General features: G+C 50.6%; 1 protein-coding gene across 1 annotated transcript; it reads left to right on the top strand.

Moving 5' to 3' along the window:
• The first annotated feature begins 16,393 nt into the window (after positions 1-16,393).
• Positions 16,394-17,921, top strand: LOC142571263 (uncharacterized). Its single transcript, XM_075679504.1, has one exon. It carries the CDS (start codon positions 16,401-16,403, stop codon positions 17,646-17,648), a length of 1,248 nt encoding a protein of 415 aa, XP_075535619.1. The 5' UTR covers positions 16,394-16,400; the 3' UTR covers positions 17,649-17,921.
• Positions 17,922-19,198: the final 1,277 nt, after the last annotated feature.

The raw sequence follows: 19,198 nt of genomic DNA, 5'->3' as shown, positions 1-19,198 counted from the left end.
GCACGTGTTTGGGCACGTTTCGTACCGCGCGCGGTGTGTGTCTATGTGTGTGTGCGTGGACGTTTTATTCGAAGGACGATGTACAGTCTGTTTCACATTTATGGGAAAACTCGGAGCGCATTGCATCGCGATGCGGCGAGCGCTTGAGTCAGGCGGCGGCAGCTGCTCGCGCAGGCGCAGGTGCTCGAGGGGCGGGATCTTGAACGGCGTCGTCTGCTACGGCGGCGCGCGCTGGCCGCATCGTCGGGAAGCGTTCGGCTATCAGTTGCAGTGCGCCGATCTCATCGTTACTGCGTGAAATGAGCCGGTATTCTTTACTAAGCGTTGTGTGACGCCCACTGGTACGCCTCGAAGGTAAGTTCATCGCTGAAAGGTGCAGGGCAGTCACAGACGACGTACTGAGTCCATACATTCTTGACGGCCTGTTCCTGGAAGGCGACTTTATATTCTAACACCATAGGCTGCCGATCCACACTGCTCGTGTCGCGCAAGAACTGCTGGAAGAGCACGCCGTCGATCTCTTGGAGTAGCCGCCTCAACCCCCGGGCGCCGACATCATTGAAAATGTCTGGGGCTCGTTGAAAGTATCGCTGGCGCACGATGCCCTTTATCAGTCGCCCGAGGATAGGCTTCGATCCACCATCGTCAGCGACTGAGACGTGCTGCGAATGAACAAATCCGTGATCAAGTCACTCTACACTTCACTGCCTTCCAGGATGAGCGCTGTCATCGCTGCCGCTGGGGACATGACGAGATACTAACTGAAGTTCGGAGCGTGACGTGTCCAATTCCCCGCCGGTGGGCAGGGTCTGTCGGGTGTAGTGATTGATTATCGAGAAAAATCACTTCGAGCTCATTGTCTTAACCTAAAACATTCCTTTAATCATATCTGTTTGTTTCATCGTATTCGACCCCCATTATTATCATTGTTGAGTGCTTTGTTTTCCTTTCGAGTCAAATAAAGAGCGAGCACGTTGCGCACACACCTTGGTGCGTCTTGTCGCTGCTTATTACGGTAGCACGCACAGTGAAGAAATATACATGCTCGCGCTCAGTACCCCGGCCTTTCGAAAGAACAAACGAAGCATGCTGTCAAAAGAAGCTTGTGGAACTCCATTATCGCCAATGAAGGCTCAGAGTTTGGCGTCGCACAAAGTTTACTAAAGAATATCAGCTCAGTTCCCGCAGTACCGATGAAATCGATGCACTGCCCCTGACAGTAGCATGCTTCCCGACAATGCGGCCATCGCGCGCCACCGTAGCAGACGACGCAGATCACGACTCCGCTCCTCGAGCGTCTGCGCCTGCTCGAGATGCTGCTGCCGCACGACTCCATTGCTTACCGCATCGCAATAAGCAATACATTCCGAGTTTTCCCCTAAATGTGAAACAGACTGTGCACGCTTCTATTTGCCTTTAAGAAGATCGGTAGGCTTGACGATTATTTTTATGACTGCAAGGCGGCGAAAGGGCAGCGGCTGCATAGCCATGTAAGTGACGCCGAGCAGGTAATTGGAAACGACATCGTATGTGCCGCCGGAAAAATCGTCGGCACATATGATGCGGCACATACGAGCTAAAGTCATTTTTGCAGTTTCTCACAAAATGTTTGCTACAAATCCGTGTTGTCTCTGATGGCGACAACGGACTTCCATCGACACTGTGCGGAAATAAACAAAATATTGTACCGTAGGTTGGAGACGGAGTGTTACAAAAGAGTCGTTTCTCTTTAATGGTGGGCCAGAAGAAGAGCGTGCAGCTTACGCACTTCATCGTCTTTCATGGCGCCGACCTTTGCGCGCGCCGTCCTGCGGTGCGGGAGCCCCACATCTTTGTGTCAATTGCCCCCATGCGAAAAGCGACCGTCTCGGTCGCGTCACAAAGTTCTTTCAGCGACATCAGAAGTGGAGCCCCTCGGGTGCATCTCGGCGTTCACGTCGCGCATAGTATGGTTTCATGCGCACTACATGAACAACTTCAGCGCGAGGACGACGACGGAGAGAACCGGGGACAGAAATGCAGGGGACAACTTCGTAGGTCACGCCACTGAGGCAGCGCAAAACCTTGTAGGGACCAAAATACCGGCGGATCAACTTTCCCGAGAGTCCACAGCGACGGACGGGCGTCCAGACCCACACGCAGGCGCCGGTATTGTAATGGACGTCACGTCGAGCCTGGTTGTAACGAAGGGTGTCTGTATGCTGTTGGCTCCGGATACGATGCCGAGGAAGCTGGTGTGCCTTTTCGGCTCTTTGTACAAACTCTTCCGCGTGTTCGCTGGCCGGGCTATTATCAGCTTGAGGTAACATGGCGTCAAGTGTGGACGTGACGTGACAGCCGTATACAAGCTCGAAAGGCGTATACTGCGTAGTCTCCTGTACAGCAGTGTTATACGCGAAGGTCACATAGGGTAAAATCTCGTCCCAAGTCTTGTGCTCTACGTCGATATACATGGAGAGCATATCAGCCAGCGTTCTGTTCAGCCGTTCTGTTAATCTGTTGGTCTGAGGGTGATACGCAGTGGTCTTGTAGTGAGAGCAATGCGTCAGCTGGAGAACGTCCTGCATAAGTTCGACTGTAAATGCTGTACCGCGGTCGATGTTGACAACAGACGGTGCACCATGTCGTAGGACGATGAGGCGTACAAAGAACTTGGCCATTTCATACGAGTTTGCTTGCGGAATAGCTTCGGTTTCGTCGTACCGAGTTAAGTAGTCGGTAGTGACGACTATCCATTTGTTGTGCGAAGAGGTCACTGGGAATGGCCCAAGTAGATCCATTCCTATTTGTTGGAATGGTGCTTGAGGAGGGTCCACAGGGTGGAGAAAGCCAGCCGGTTTAACTGGTGGTTTCTTGCGACACTGACAATCGCTGCAGGTCTTCACGTACCGTTTTACAGAAGAATAAAGCCGGGGTCAGTAATACTTCTGTCGTATTCTTGCTAATGGTTTACTAAATCCCAGGTGTCCCGCGCATGGCTCATCATGGCAGGCTTGCAAAATGTCTTGGCGCACTGCCGACGGCACGACAAGGAGGTACGTATTGGGACCGCTTCCGCAGTTTTTCCTGAAAAAGACGTTGTTGTGCAAGTAGTACGATGATAAGCCGCGCACGAACGAGCGGGGTAAAACACCTTCAACTCCTTGAAAGTGCTCGATCAGCGGCAGCATCTCAGGGTCAGCGCGCTGGTGCTCAGCCATTTTTATGGCGTCGATAACGATGAGAAATGGCAAGTCATGGTCAGGGTCAGATGACGTCGTAGGGAGTGGTGCGCGTGACAAACAGTCAGCGTGACTGTGCTTCCTTCCAGATCGGTAGACAACTGTAATGTCGTACTCTTGTAGGCGCAGGCTCCAACGTGCTAGTCTGCCTGAAGGATCCTTGAGGTTGGCAAGCCAGCACATCGCGTGGTGGTCACTGACTGCCTAAAAGGGTCTACCGTACAAGTAGGGTTGGAATTTACTAATGGCCCACACAACCGCTAAGCATTCTTTTTCAGTGGCTGAGTAGTTTTTCTCAGCCTTGGTGAGACTGCGGCTTGCATAAGCAATGGTGCGTTCCGCACCAGCACTGCACAAGAACTGCGCCGAGACCCGCACTGCTGGCGTCAGTATGAATTTCAGTGTCAGCGTGTTCGTCGAAATGAGCAAGTATTGGGGCCTCTTGCAAACGCTTGCGCAATTCATTGAACGACTGCTGCTGCTCGTCCGCCCAAATGGAAGGCACATCGTCGCGTGTGGGCCGTGTCAGAGGTTCAGCAATTCTCGAGAATCCCTCGAAGAAGCGCCTGTAATATGCGCACAAACCAAGGAAGTGTTGGACAGCCTTCTTGTCTGTGGGTGGTGAAAACTCAACTACGGCGGCTAACTTGTCGGGGTCTGGTCGGACGCCTCCAGGAGCAACGACATGGCCAAGAAATTTGAGCTCTTGGAACCCGAAGTAGCATTTTTCAGGCTTGATGGTGAGGCCGGCAGCATGGATCGCAGCGAGGACACTCTCGAGTCGTGCGAGATGTTCGTCAAACGTGCTCGAGAACACGACGACGTCGTCCAAGTATACGAGGCAGGTTTGCCACTTGAGTTCAGCAAGCACGGTATCCATCATCCGCTGAAGAGCGGCAGGTGCGGAACAGCGACCGAAGGGCAGAACTTTGAACTCATAGAGCCCGTCAGGTGTCACAAACGCTGTTTTTTTCACGATCCTGTTCATCAACTTCGATTTTCCAATACCCTGATTTAAGATCCAACGATGAAAAAAACTTGGCATGTTGTAGACGATCCAGTACGTCGTCGATGCGTGGCAATGGATAAACATCGCGCTTGGTGACACGGTTCAACTTTCTGTAATCTACATAGAAGCGTAGTGTGTTGTCTTTCTTTCTGACTAACACTGTAGGGGAAGCCCACGGGCTAGTGGACTGCTGGATCACGTCGTCTTGGAGCATCTCTTTCACTTGATGCTGGATCGCTTCCCTTTCCACTGGAGTCACTCTGTAGGGATGCTCACGGACAGGACGTGCGGACTCGTCCGTAATGATGCGGTGCTTTGTGATGGACGTGCGCCGCACTTTGGATGATGTTGAAAAACAGTCCGCAAATTCATTCGCAAGGCTCAGTAGACGATCTTTCTGGTGGTCTGACAGTGCGGCGTTAACATGAATCCGTTCTTTTAGGCTGGGTAACCCAGTGTGGTGACAAGATGCGGTTTCAAATGTAGCAATGTCATTTACATCAGTGATTTCGTGAAGGAATGCGATTGTCGTTCCTCGCGGTACATGCCGATATTCGTTGCTAAAGTTCGTTACCAAAACGACTGAACATTTGTTTCGCACCTTAAGAAGCAAGCCCTCTGGCTATACAGATGTGGCGCTCAAGAAGCAGGGGCATGTTCGCCTCAGCAATTCCTTCGGCGTCGTCCTCCATGTCGCATCGGACAAGGGTAAGCACGCTGCTCTTGGGTGGCAACGTGACGTGATCGTCAGCTACGCGAAGCGCGACGTCATGGTCGTTGTCTTTACTGTTCGCTATAGCTTGCGTAGTAGCAAAGCTAACTCTGGACTCTTGCAGGTCGATGATGGCACCGTTAGCCTGAAGGAAATCCATGCCTAGTATAAGGTCCCTTGAACATTCAGGAAGAATGACGAAGTCGCCGATGTGCGTGAAGCCCCGAATGTTGACTCGCGCCGTGCACCGGCCCATTGGAGTTATGAGATGATCTCCTGCGGTACGAATCTGAGTTCCGGTCCTTTGCGTTGAAACATTATTCTGTATACGAGCAAGATTCTGGCTCATAACAGACGTGTCCGCACACGTGTCGATTAACACCGTCACTTCATGGTCATCTATGGTAACTACTGACAGATACTGACACGGAATTACACTGCTTTCTCTGCGTCTCAATTACGTCATATCGCGGTCGTCGTATTGGAGTATCTTCAGTGTTCGCAACGTCAGCGACCTCACCTCCGCAGGTCGTTGGACTCAGTTTTCCCGGGAGGCAGGGCTGGGTGATCGACGCCTCGTTGCTCTCGACGTGAAGAGGGGGCTGGAAGATCAGTTTCGGGCGGGTGACGGTGACCGGGCTTCACGGAATCGTGGGGAAACGAGGTGCTGGCGTCCACGAGGTATGCTTCCATCTCCAGGGGGCGTTTACCATTGCGCGGGCAAGGCGCATTCAGTGAAAATCCACGGAGCCCAGCTCGGCGGTAAGGACACGCCCTGTAGAGGTGATCGGCGTCACCGCAATGAAGACACAAGGGCCTCCGGTCTGCGGTGCGCCATACGTCGCTCTTGCGGGGTGCTCGTGTTTCAGCAATGAATGGCGTGCGTCGGGACCTGAAGTTGCCAGTTGCTCGTTCAACGGCGCGCACACCATGATAGTCCGGGACGTCGCGCGCATCGTGAAATGTCGGAGACAACGAACTTCGCGCAGCTTCCGTATACGACATGCGAGGCTGTGGCTGCCGTACCTCGTACTGTGGTTTCTCGCTACGCTCCGGGATTTGTACTGCCTGCCTGATTTCTTCCCGGACGACCTCAGCCGGAGCGAGTCGCTGTACCGATGCTGGAGCCACCTGAAGCTTTTGGAGCTCTTCCCGAACAAGACTAGTGAGCTCCCGCAAGGCGTCGGTATTGTCTAAGGGCATAGCGAGAGGGTCACGCGATAGGGTCGACACGTCGCGGTTGTACTCCCGTGTTCGCTGCTGCAGTGCCTTTTTTATAGATATGGCTTCCGCAAGAAAATCTGCAATGGTCTTTGGTGGATTGCGTATTAGGCCACCGAATAACTTTTGCTTGACATCGCGCATCAAGTTCCTGAGCTTCTTTTCTTCCGGCATGGAGGGATCCGCACGTCGGAAAAGTCGGCACATATCTTCAACAAACATTGCGACGCTTTCGCTCGGCCGGTGTACTCTCGACTGAATTGCAGACTCAGCTCGCTCCTTGCGATCGAGGCTGGCGTATGTGCTGATTAGCTGCCGTCGGAATTCGTCCCATGTCGATAGGGCCGCCTCACGGTTCTCGAACAATGTCCGCGCATAGACCTCGAGGGAAAAGTAGGCTTTGCGTAGCTTGCGCTCTGAAGTCCAGTCGTTGTATTCTGCGACACGCTCAAAGTGATCGAGCCAGTCCTCTACAGCCTCGAAGGTGTCCCCATGGAAAGACGTGGGGATTCGCGGCTGGTTGAGGACGAGCTCGGTCGGCGCGGTCGAGGAAGATGATGGAACCGACGTACTCATCCTTCTGACTTGGTTGGGTAGCGGCTCGTGCTCAAGTGGCAGTCCTTGAAGTCGGCGGCTTGTCCGTACGTGCACAGGAGTCAGCTCGACCGGACTTCGTACTGGGCTTGTAGACGGTGTTCGATCTGGGAGTGGTAGCATGTACCCCGCACCTCCACCAGAAAAATGTAACGTAGATTGGAGACGGAGTGTTACAAAAGAGACGTTTCTCTTTAATGGTGGGCCAGAAGAAGAGCGTGCAGCTTACGCACTCCATCGTCTTTCATGGTGCCGACCTTTGCGCGCGCCGCTCTGCGGTGCGGGAACCCCACATCTTTGTGTCAATATATCGCTGCATAGCACAAGTACGACATGCGCACACAACTTTAACTAGTACGTCCCCTACAATATAGAATAGAGGCAGCAATGTAAATAGCCTGGCCATTTTTTAACAGTGCTCAAGGGACGGAAGTTGAAAGGAAAACTGAGGTTTTTTAGCGCACGAGAAGGGACGAAAGACAGTGGCGAGACGAGGACACAGCGCTAACTTCCAACAATGGTTTTATTCCACAAAGCGGTACACACATATATATAGGTAACACACACAACCGTACGCATGCGCATATGCACTGATTTCTAGTCAAATGAGACTGCAACGAGACATGTGTTATGGAAAGTTAAGATCTTATCAAAGATGAAAGAACGACCATGCATAGCCAAAACAATTTATTTGTAATTGCAAGATTAAAATGTAATCTCCATCAGGCCACCCTCTGTGTCACGTTTAAAAAAGCGAATTCTTTACTTGAAAGATCTATTGAAGGCGCGCTAACACAAGCGCTCCCTAAACTAGCAATCTTCGCCGCTTCAATAATCTCACGTGTTGCTTGCGCTGGGCTTCTTCCTATCACCGTGCACTGTTTATAAATGGGAGTGCACCCATGCTTTCTGCAGTGAAAAGCCAGATGCCCCACTCCTCCACTTCGCACATTATTTGCGTGTTCACGCAACCTGTCATTTAGGCACCTTCCCGTTTGGCCGATGTATTTTTTTGCCGCACGACAGGGGTAGTTCGTACACGATATTGTTCTCGCAATGAACGTAGCGTTCCTTGTGATTTGTCCGGCAACTGGGCTTCTCTGAACCACAGTAGCTGGGCTTGCACAAGTTGGACAGCTTGATTGGCGCTGAAAAGATGACGCTTACGTTTGCGTTACTGCCAATCTTCTTCAATCTGTGCGAGATATCGTGGATGTACGGTATGATTGCGCGTTTCTGCTTCACTCTCGCATTTTCCGGTGAAGTAGACTCGTGATCCTGTCGTCCGCGTTTTGTCGTCTTAAGGAGACCTTCGGCCACAGCTGTGATTATGTGCTGCGTGAAACCGGCCTGTTTCAGGCGATCTACTTGCGCCATAAAACTGGACAAACACTTGTTAGGACACGAGCGGCAAAGAGCATTCATTAGGGTTGACTTTGCAATCCCCCTCTTAACCAACTTAGAGTGGCCTGATGTAAATGGCAGTAGCGGTTTTTTCTCCCTTGGTTCATATGCCCAGCACAGCTGGTGTCCCTCAAAAAACATTCTTAGATAGAGAAATCGCAAAGTACCATCCTGGAACAGGAACCAATGCAAATCCCTTGTTTTTGAAGATAAACACTCCAACAAGGGATTTGCATTGGTTCCTGTATTGCGCCAATATTAAGTGACCTTTACCTTGCTCGTGTAAACAGGATACTGGATGCCAAATTAGAAAACTCAAATGTAAAAAAGGTGTATAGGTACGTTGACGACTACCTTGTTCTTCTCGATCCAAGCCCTAGCGGGGAGGTTTGTCTTGATGTCACGCAAGTGCTAGATATTTTCAGCAAGTGTTTGCAACCGCTCACTGTCACGCATGAAATGCCACAGGATGATACTTTGCGATTTCTCGATCTAAGAATGTTTTTTGAGGGACACCAGCTGTGCTGGGCATATGAACCAAGGGAGAAAAAACCGCTACTGCCATTTACATCAGGCCACTCTAAGTTTGTTAAGAGGGGGATTGCAAAGTCAACCCTAATGAATGCTCTTCGCCGCTCGTGTCCTCACAAGTGTTTGTCCAGTTTTATGGCGCAAGTAGATCGCCTGAAACAGGCCGGTTTCCCGCAGCACATAATCACAGCTGTGGCCGAAGGTCTTCTTAAGACGACAAAACGCGGACGACAGGATGAGGAGTCTACTTCACCGGAAAATGCGAGAGTGAAGCAGAAACGCGCAATCATACCGTACATCCACGATATCTCGCACAGATTGAAGAAGATTGGCAGTGACGCAAACGTAAGCGTCATCTTTTCAGCGCCAATCAAGCTGTCCAATTTGTGCAAGCCCAGCTACTGTGGTTCAGAGAAGCCCAGTTGCCGGACAAATCACAAGGAACGCTACGTTCATTGCGAGAACAATATCGTGTACGAACTACCCCTGTCGTGCGGCAAAAAATACATCGGCCAAACGGGAAGGTGCCTAAATGACAGGTTGCGTGAACACGCAAATAATGTGCGAAGTGGAGGAGTGGGGCATCTGGCTTTTCACTGCAGAAAGCATGGGTGCACTCCCATTTATAAACAGTGCACGGTGATAGGAAGAAGCCCAGCGCAAACAACACGTGAGATTATTGAAGCGGCGAAGATTGCTAGTTTAGGGAGCGCTTGTGTTAGCGCGACTTCAATAGATCTTTCAAGTAAAGAATTCGCTTTTTTAAACGTGACACAGAGGGTGGCCTGATGGAGATTACATTTTAATCTTGCAATTACAAATAAATTGTTTTGGCTATGCATGGTCGTTCTTTCATCTTTGATAAGATCTTAACTTTCCATAACACATGTCTCGTTGCAGTCTCATTTGACTAGAAATCAGTGCATATGCGCATGCGTACGGTTGTGTGTGTTACCTATATATATGTGTGTACCGCTTTGTGGAATAAAACCATTGTTGGAAGTTAGCGCTGTGTCCTCGTCTCGCCACTGTCTTTCGTCCCTTCTCGTGCGCTAAAAAACCTCAGTTATGGAATACCAACACGCCCTAACCTACGCTCTTGAAAGGATAGTAATCTTTGCTGCTTCAGCAATGCCGGCGCGACCAAGACGCGGGCGTGTATCGTCCAGTAACTCGAACGATCGGTGCAGTGGTGATGCAGGAATGAACTCCCGTCATGTTCAATGCATCGTGCACATATTCAATTTCTCGGCACGCGTGAACCTCGGCCACTGTTAGCGCATACAACAGAATTGGTTTCCATTATTGGGCAGCGCACACACAAACGAAACACGAGAAAGAAGACAGGACAAGCGCTGGTCGAACAACTGAAAGTCTTTATATTGTTACGTGCGAAGGAGACCGTTTTTAACCCTTACGGATGAAGGGGACCGTTTACTTTAGGTCGCGATCGACGGTGAGCGCAAGAGCGGCCAGCTGGTTAATCAACTCAGCGTCGTTCTCTTCTTCCTTCCTCCACTCGGGACCACAAGCACGTTCACTGGTCTTCGTTTTCTTCATGCGTAACATTCCCCTCGTCACAGACGAAGCCCGCCGGGTGAGTTAATCCATTTGCCTGGACGTGAACAATTTCAAGCGGGCGACATGGACCACTTGTGTCTTGGCAGCTCTTCTACCACTCGCCGTGAGGCGAGCTATGTTATACGTTACTTCCGTGAGTCTGTTAAGAATAACAAATGGTCCATCGTAGGTGGCCAAAAGCTTTTGGCATAACCCGCGTTTCCGTACTGGAGTCCACAGCCAAACTAAATCACCAGGGCGATAGGTTACCGGACGGTGGCGAATGTCGTAGCGTTCTTTTGATCTGTCCTGCGATGCCAAAGTGCGCAAACGAGCAATACGACGAGCTTCTTCGGCAAGGCAGAGAGTCTCGGCGACAGTGGGATTTTCATGACTACAGAAAGGGAAAACAGTGTCGATTGTGTACCGGGGTGGCCGTGCGTACAGCAGGAAGAAAGGGCTATAGCCGGTAGTCTCGTGCTTGGCGGTGTTGAACGCGTACGTGATAAAAAGCAGTACGTCATCCCAGTTCTTGTGGTCGGATGAAACATACATGGATAGCATGTTTACAATTGTGCGGTTGGTGCGCTCCGTAAGCCCATTCGTTTGTGGATGGTATGGTGTCGAGTGACGCAAGTGGGATCCACACAAACGAAGCAGCTCCTCTACGACGTCCGCTGTGAATTGTCGTCCACGGTCGCTGATGATCAGGCGAGGCGGACCATGTCGCAGGATCGCATACTGCAGCAGGAATGTTGAAACGTCAGTGGCAGTTGCGGAGGGCACGGCCGCCGTCTCGCAGTAGCGCGTGAGGTAGTCGACGCAAACAACTATCCAACGATTTCCCTTGGCTGATTTTGGAAATGGACCTACGAAGTCAATGCCCACTTGTTGGAAAGGCGTGCTTGGAGGCGGGATCGGCTGCAGGAGACCAGCTGGAGCAGTAGATGGCCGTTTGTGGCGCTGACACTGCAAGCAACTGGCCACATACGTCTCAACAGACTGTCGCATTCCAGGCCAATAAAAGCGCTCCTGAATCCGGTAGAGCGTCCTCGCCGAACCTAAATGGCCAGACGTAGGGTCATCATGCATAGCACTCAGAATCGCTGTGCGAAGGCTCTCCGGTACCACTAGGAGGAAACGTGCGCCAGTGCTGGAAAAGTTCTTCTTATACAGGAGTCCATCACGTACACAGAAATGGTTTGCTGTCGTCGAGGCGAAGAGCGGTGTTAATTTATCGTCTTTTCGCTGTTCGGCTTTGAAGCAGTCGAAGTCTGGAAAACGCTGCGACACAGAAGCCACGAGGTGATCGAAGTCGTCGGCGTCACAGTCCGTGATGCTAAGTGGCATACGCGAGAGGCAGTCCGCGTCAGCGTGTCGTCGACCGCTCTTATAAGATACGGTGAAGCTGTATTCTTGCAGTCGGAGCGCCCAGCGCGCAAGACGGCCACAAGGGTCACGAAGATTCACAAGCCAACACAATGAGTGGTGGTCGGTGACCACTGTAAAGGGGCGTCCATACAGGTAAGAACGAAACCGCTGAACCGCAAATATTACCGCGAGGCATTCTTGTTCCGTGAGAGTGTAATTCTGCTCGGGCCTACTTAATGAGCGGCTTGCATATGCGATCACGTGTTCGCGGTCACCGTAGCGTTGAACTAGGACGGCACCAATACCTATGCCACTGGCATCCGTATGGAGTTCCGTCGGAGCTGAAGGACTGAAGTGTTGAAGAACCGGTCGTGACGTCAGCAGAAACTTCAACTGACGAAAAGAAGAGTCGCACTCCGGAGTCCACTCAAAGGGGGTGTCCTTTCGTAGCAGGCATGTCAGCGGATACGCGACGTCGGCGAATTTAGGAATAAATCGGCGGAAATAGGAACAAAGCCCCAGAAAACTACGGAGCTCCTTGACAGAGCGCGGTGCACTGAACGCTTCAACGGCTGCTGTTTTCTGGGGATCAGGGCGGATGCCATCCTTGTCGACAAGGTGCCCAAGCACAAGAGTTTGGCGTTCACCGAAGTGGCATTTCTTAGAGTTTAAAACTAGACCAGCGTTTCTGATGCAGTTCAGGACAATATCCAGGCGCGAGTTGTGTTCACTGAAGGTGCGGCCAAAGATGACGACGTCGTCGAGGTAGCACATGCAGATGTTCCACTTCAAGCCGCGCAGAACAGTGTCCATAAATCTCTCGAAAGTTGCCGGAGCGTTGCACAATCCAAATGGCATCACATTAAATTCGAAGAGGCCGTCAGGGGTTACAAAGGCAGTCTTCTCCTTGTCGTCAGGATGCATCGGAATTTGCCAATAGCCAGATCGTAAATCTACTGAGGAAAAGTAAGAGGCGGAATGAAGGCAGTCTATTGCGTCATCAATCCGTGGAAGTGGGTACACGTCCTTTTTTGTTATAGCATTCAAACGGCGATAGTCGACGCAAAATCTCCAAGATCCATCTTTTTTTTTAACAAGAATCACTGGAGCTGCCCACGGACTCGCTGACTCTTGTACGACTCCCTTTTTCATCATTTCGTGCACTTGTTCGTTGATAATCTGGCGCTCTGATGGTGAAACACGATATGGCTTTTGTCTAATCGGATTTGCCGAACCCGTGTTGATGGTATGGCGCGTTCGAGACGCAGGGATCGCAGGCATTTTGTCTTCCTGCGCAAAGTCGAATACTGAAACGTGCTTCGAAAGCACACGCACTAACTTTCGGCGTTCACTCGTGCTGAGCGATTTATTTACCATCGACATAAGGGCTGTTTCCGAACTGTGGCCATCCGGTTCTTCCGGCACATCTGTAAGTTCAGCCACTGATAAGGACGCGTGTTCCCTGGCGAAGGCTAATTTCATGCCGTCTGGGAGTATAACGGGCTCCTTAGAACAGTTTACTGTCCATAAGCCAGTGCGTCCGCCTTTGATTGACACCACACAATGCGGCACCAACACATTCTTCTTCAGACAGTTAAAGTGCATCGGTTCTACGGTAGCTTCGAAGCTGTCGGAATCGGCGCCGCAACAGACAACGGGAACGCAAACGGTAGATGACGCAGGTATGACCGTATCACCACAAACACACAGTGTAGTTTCGCGATCTACAGGGTTCTCCAGGAGTCCTGATAGAATCGCACCACTTATGAATACTTTCCCTGTGCGGCAGTCGACAGTGGCACCACACTCCCGCAAGAAGTCCATGCCGAGAATAACATCATGGGTCGACCGAGGAATAATTACAAACTCTGTCGTAATAACATGGCCTCCCAAAAATACGTCAGCACTACACACACCAATAGGTCGCAACGGCTCGCCACTCACTCCACAGAACTTTGAACCTTCGTCCCATTTAAACAAAACCTTTCGTCCTAACACGTGTTTAAAAGAGACACTCATAACAGAAATTGTTGCGCCTGTGTCCACCAGAGCCATCACAGGGACATTATCTACAAGAACGCGCACTTTGTTTTTCAGCATCAACACAGGAGGTATTTCTGTCAGTAGCATGTCTCCAGCGACCTCACCTCCATCGGCCGCGCTAGCTAGTTTTCCGGTGACGAAGGGGACGTGGTGCGATGCCGCGGTGAGGGAGAACGGGGAGCACGACGTTGCGGTGGGGGTGTCAAACTCCTGTCAGATGCCGGGGAGCGATTCCGGGAGCTGCTGAGCCAATACTCGTCGCCAGATGATACGTGTGGTGGCCACGGGGCACCGTGTGACCGTTCGGAGGGCCGAGAAAACTCTGAGGGCTGGCCATACCACGTGGTCATACGCTGGTTGCAAAACCGCGATATATGACCCGGGACACCGCAGGAATAACACACCGGGAGAGGTCGAAACCTTGGTTGTTCGTCAATGAAGCGGATATTATCATTTTCCCGCGTGTAGTGGGTTGGTTCGTGGCGTGTGTCACGACGATACATCGGGCGTCGAGTAGGCGTGCGTTGAGCGCGTTGGTCATAGCGCGGAGTCGGAGGGCGTGTTGTCATCCTCGACTGTGGGGCTGCGCTGTACTCTACGGCCGCTGCGGTAACCATCGGCTGCCAAGGGGCCGAATGTGGCGTCGTCATAGCCTCACGTGACGTGTACACGCCATGGTGGTCAGCAGTTGAATGAAACTCCTCGCGGCGGGAAAGTTCCTCGCGGACAATCTGTCGGATGGTGGAAGGAAGGTCGAGGCAAGGACTCGTGTCCACACTGGCAACCGTCGTAACGTTTGCCAATCGACCAAACTTTGGCGCAATCCGACGCATCTTGAGCGTTTCAAAAGTTCTGCAGTGCCGAATGACGTCAGACACAGAACTGAGGCTCTCCTTTCCAATTAGAAAATTATACACATCCTCAGCCACTCCTTTCAGCAAATGTCCAACTTTATCTTCTTCCGACATGCGAGCACTGACCACCTTGCACAGCTTTAATACTTCTTCGATATATGTTGTGCATGTCTCACCTGGTAGCTGCGCCCGTTGAGACAGTGTCTGCTCCGCACGCTTCTTTTTGGCGACTGAGTCCCCAAAACACGCCTTTAGCTCGTCAACAAAATGTTCCCACGTCGTAAGCGCATCCTCGTGGTTCTCGTACCACACGAGGGCGGTATCGGTCAGGGAGAACACCACATTGGTGAGCTGAGCGGTAGCATCCCACCCGTTGGACTTGCTCACTCGTTTGTAGTGGACGAGCCACTCGTCGGCATCTTCCCCCGCTTTGCCTCCGAAGGTGGGTGGAACTCGGTAGTATGGCAGTGGACTGCTAGGCGCTGCCCTAGGAGCGGCTCCTTCTTCTGGCATGTCGAAGACGATCACGGCTGATGGCGGGAGGCCGGCAAGTCGACGGCTTCGACGAAGCTGTGGCAGTGACGGTTCCGTTGTTGTCAGCGATACCCCGCACCTCCACCACTTTGTTACGTGCGAAGGAGACCGTTTTTAACCCTTACGGATGAAGGGGACCGTTTACTTTAGGTCGCGATCGACGGTGAGCGCAAGAGCGGCCAGCTGGTTAATCAACTCAGCGTCGTTCTCTTCTTCCTTCCTCCACTCGGGACCACAAGCACGTTCACTGGTCTTCGTTTTCTTCATGCGTAACAATATGAATAAAAGGATTATATACCAAGTAATTATTAAATCCATGTGGGTTGCATATAAAAACCGTCATACACTCAGGAGTGATCAATGAACGAGCTCGCTTCGTTTGGCAGTTGTTTAATTCGTTCGGCGCACCGCAGTAATCCATGTCTGTCCTCTGATGTTTTCGTACCATTTTCTTGTGAATCGGCAGAATTTCACTGGTGGCGTCAACCCTTTCGTGTTTACATTGCTGTCGTGAGAGTTAACAACACAATCATAATTTCCTGTCATCCGAAGAGGCGACGCGTCGCAAACGAGATGTTTCGAGTGCAGCGCGAACTGAACGCGGGCGCGATCGTGAAGTGATGCGGCGGCGGAAACCTACACCCGTAGGAGGTGAAATCGTTCCGACAGGGGAGAAACGAGCGCTGGCGTCTAGGATGAAACTTGGCGTGCGGGTGTCCATGGCGGCTTTGTTGTGGTTCTGTGCGCTCACACGTGTTGCTTCGTAGGTTTCGTACCGTGGCAAAGGCGCCGTGCGGGTAGGTTTGCGTTGGTCTCCGTGTTTTGTTGCGCTGCGTTCTCTGTGCCGTGCTCTCCCGCATGTTGCTGTGGCCAGGTGGGACAGAACGAACTAAAATGCGTGAAATGAACGCGCATGCAACGCTGTACGCAATGTACCGTGCCACGGCAATGGCAACGGACGAAGGAATGACCGCGGGAAATTTTGCCCTCTTTGGCGGAATCCTGCTAACGTGCCATCGCTGGCCGAAACCGATGCGTTTCGGAATATGTACAATGAACGCCTTGCAGGTCAGTGATTCCTGCTTTTGACAGCGCATATGGTGCATTTGCGGCACGTAGAACGTACGTTATGAATGCATAGTTTGTGTGTAACAACTTGCTTTTGTACATAATAAAACACGTTGCTTAACTGTTGCTTGTTCCTCGTAGTACTCGCGACAGCACGAAGTCTTTTAAGCAGAGCGCATTCGAGGTTCATGCACACCTGCACAGGTGTACCAGAATACACGTGATGACACGTGATGAATACAATTGATGACAGGAGTGGGCTGGACGGAGCGGCAGCCATGCAACCGCTTCAAAACCCGTTCTTGTTTGTTGTACAGATTCTGGCGTTCCTCGGCACATGGCAGCCCTTGGATTCCTTTTGCGAGGCTATCGTCCTGCCTCTATCACCATGTTACGTCAGAGATCAACACTATGGCGGAAACGCCACATCATCAACCCTTGACGCGGTGTACATCGTGCCCCGACTTGGCTGGCCATTCCCATCGCCTACGACACCAGTCAGCCGGATGTACTTAAGAGCGACGCTTTCATCGGGCCACTTCAGTGGGCTGGACGGAGCGGCAGCCATGCAACCGCTTCAAAACCCGTTCTTGTTTGTTGTACAGGTTGGTAAACACCCGTCGTTGCACGCTAAGCGATCCAGTAATATCTGTCTGCTGCTCTTCCCAGGCCCACTGGTGATTCTTTGTGATTTTTTTGAGTGTATATATGTTGTTAAATTGCTTATGTTAACTGGGGATGTGGAACAGAACCCTGGTCCTCAAAAGGAGATTCTAGACGCCATTGCGGCCTTGTCGGCTAAAAGTGACGCACGCCATACCGAGGTAATAGGGATGCTATCAGAGGTCCGAGCTAATCAGCAAAAACTTGAGGAAAAAGTTTCCAGCTTAGCCAGTAGGCTCGCAACAGTTGAATCCCTGGTGGAATCATATGAAGCAAATCGGAATGGTGTTGATCTACCGAGAGTAGTCGATGAAGCTCTGCGAGACCAAACTGCAGCAATAACTTCTCGGTTGGACGAGCTGGAAGACCGCTCTCGCCGTGACAACCTTATATTCTACGGGATTCCTGACGTCCCAGCTGAGAACTGGTCCGAATCGGAAACTAAAATTCGAAACTGCCTTACCAATTTACTACAGATAACTTTAATAGATGAAGCCATTTCCCGCGCCCACAGGCTGGGTACCTATGCAGTAAATAAGCACCGGCCCATAATCGTAAAATTCTCGTCCTCAAAACTTAAGCAAAAGGTTTTCACTGAGCGAAAAAAATTCAAAGGTTCTGGCATTTCTGTTAGCGAAGACTTCTGCCGCGCCACACGCTTGTCACAGAAAAAATTGATTGAATTCGGAAAGGCTAGCGGACAGAAATATGTGTTACGGCTTCACCGTCTACAAATCGACAAAAAAACTTACGTTTACTGTCCGGTAACTGATCGAGTCTGCGAAATCCACACAAACGAGCTTCGTTCGACAAATTCTGTCCCAAATGCACCTTCTGATGGCCCTAGCAATTCACAAACATAGCGGAGTCATGGTCCGGTGGCAAAAAATATTTCTCTTCTGTATTCAAATATTCGCAGCGTATGCAACAAGCGGGATGCTTTATCTTCTGTCGTCGACACGTGCAGTGCAGATATTGTTATCCTGACAGAGACATGGCTTTCTAGCAAAATTGAAGACCGTGAAATTTTGGAATGCCAGGGTGTTTACCGTTTCTATCGACATGATCGTGATGTGCGGTGTGGTGGCGGTGTACTTATCGGTGTTCGTGATTCGATTACCGCTGCTGCAATTGAGCTTGCGTCGCCATTAGAACTAGTGTGCACGCGCGTAGGCTTCGAACGCAAAAATTTTATCATTTGCGTCGTTTACAGGCCCCCTTCCTCACCTAACACATTTTGTTCAGACCTTCACGATGCCTTAAATAGTTTAATTTTACGGTTCCCTTCCACGCCACTAATACTCCTTGGGGACTTTAACTTTCCTGGCATTAACTGGCATACTGATCCCCCTTCAACCCAAGAGTGTTGTTCTGAATATTCCGAATTCATCAGCCTTTGCCTCGATTTTAACCTGCACCAGCTTGTCCTGAAGCCTACTCGATGTTCTGCACACTCGGCTAATATCCTAGATTTAATCCTTACTACATCCCCGGAATTTGTTTCGCCCCTAAATTACCTACCGGGTATTAGCGATCATTGTATAATCCAGTGTAATTTGATGTTAACCATCCCATCTGTTAATTCGTGGAAAGTTATACGTGATTACAAAAATGCTGATTTTGCCGCAATTAATAACGAACTAGAAACTTTCATCGCTGACTACATTCCAAGTTTCCACACTCGATCGGTTGAAGAAAACTGGTCAATATTCAAAGAGAAAGCCAACTCCTTAATTAACCGGTACATCCCGCAAAAACGTATTTATTCTAATTCTCGCGCACCCTGGTTCAACTCGCGTCTTAAACGTTTACTGAACAAAAAGAAAAGGCTTTTCCGACGAGCAAAATTAACTGGCAATCATGATCGTTGGAATGCTTACACACTAGCACTGAGCGACTACAAGAATGCTGTAGCAGAGTCCAAAACAACATTTTATGAGCACACGTTGCCTTCTTTTTTGAAAGACAGCCCACAGAAATTTTGGAGTGTGGTCAACGGTAAAAAATCTAGTGCCATTGAGCTGTGTGACCTTAACAACGAACCTGTCGATCGGAGTGTCTGTTGTGAAGTGTTGAATGACGCGTTCATCTCTATTTTCGGATTCTGTGCTGTGCGCAAGCGCTGTTTTTCCTGATGTGCATTATTTTCCAATGCTTCCTATTACCATTGACTTTGATGGCGTTGTAAAGTTGATACAGACCTCAAAAGTTTCTGCATGCAGTGGAGTAGATGGTATCAACACGAAATTTCTTAAGGGAACTATTCCTTATTCATCTATAATTCTGAGCGAAATCTTTGCTCAGTCACTTCAAACCACCATCCTTCCGAATGATTGGAAGGCAGGGATGGTGATTCCCGTACATAAGTCTGGCAGTCGGTACTCCACACTTAATTACAGACCTATATCCCTAA

Source organism: Dermacentor variabilis, chromosome 2, assembly GCF_050947875.1.
Source record: "Dermacentor variabilis isolate Ectoservices chromosome 2, ASM5094787v1, whole genome shotgun sequence".
Taxonomy (NCBI): Eukaryota; Metazoa; Arthropoda; class Arachnida; order Ixodida; family Ixodidae; genus Dermacentor; species Dermacentor variabilis.
Note: the sequence above shows the minus strand (reverse complement) of the source record. Positions and strands in the feature narration are given on the sequence as shown.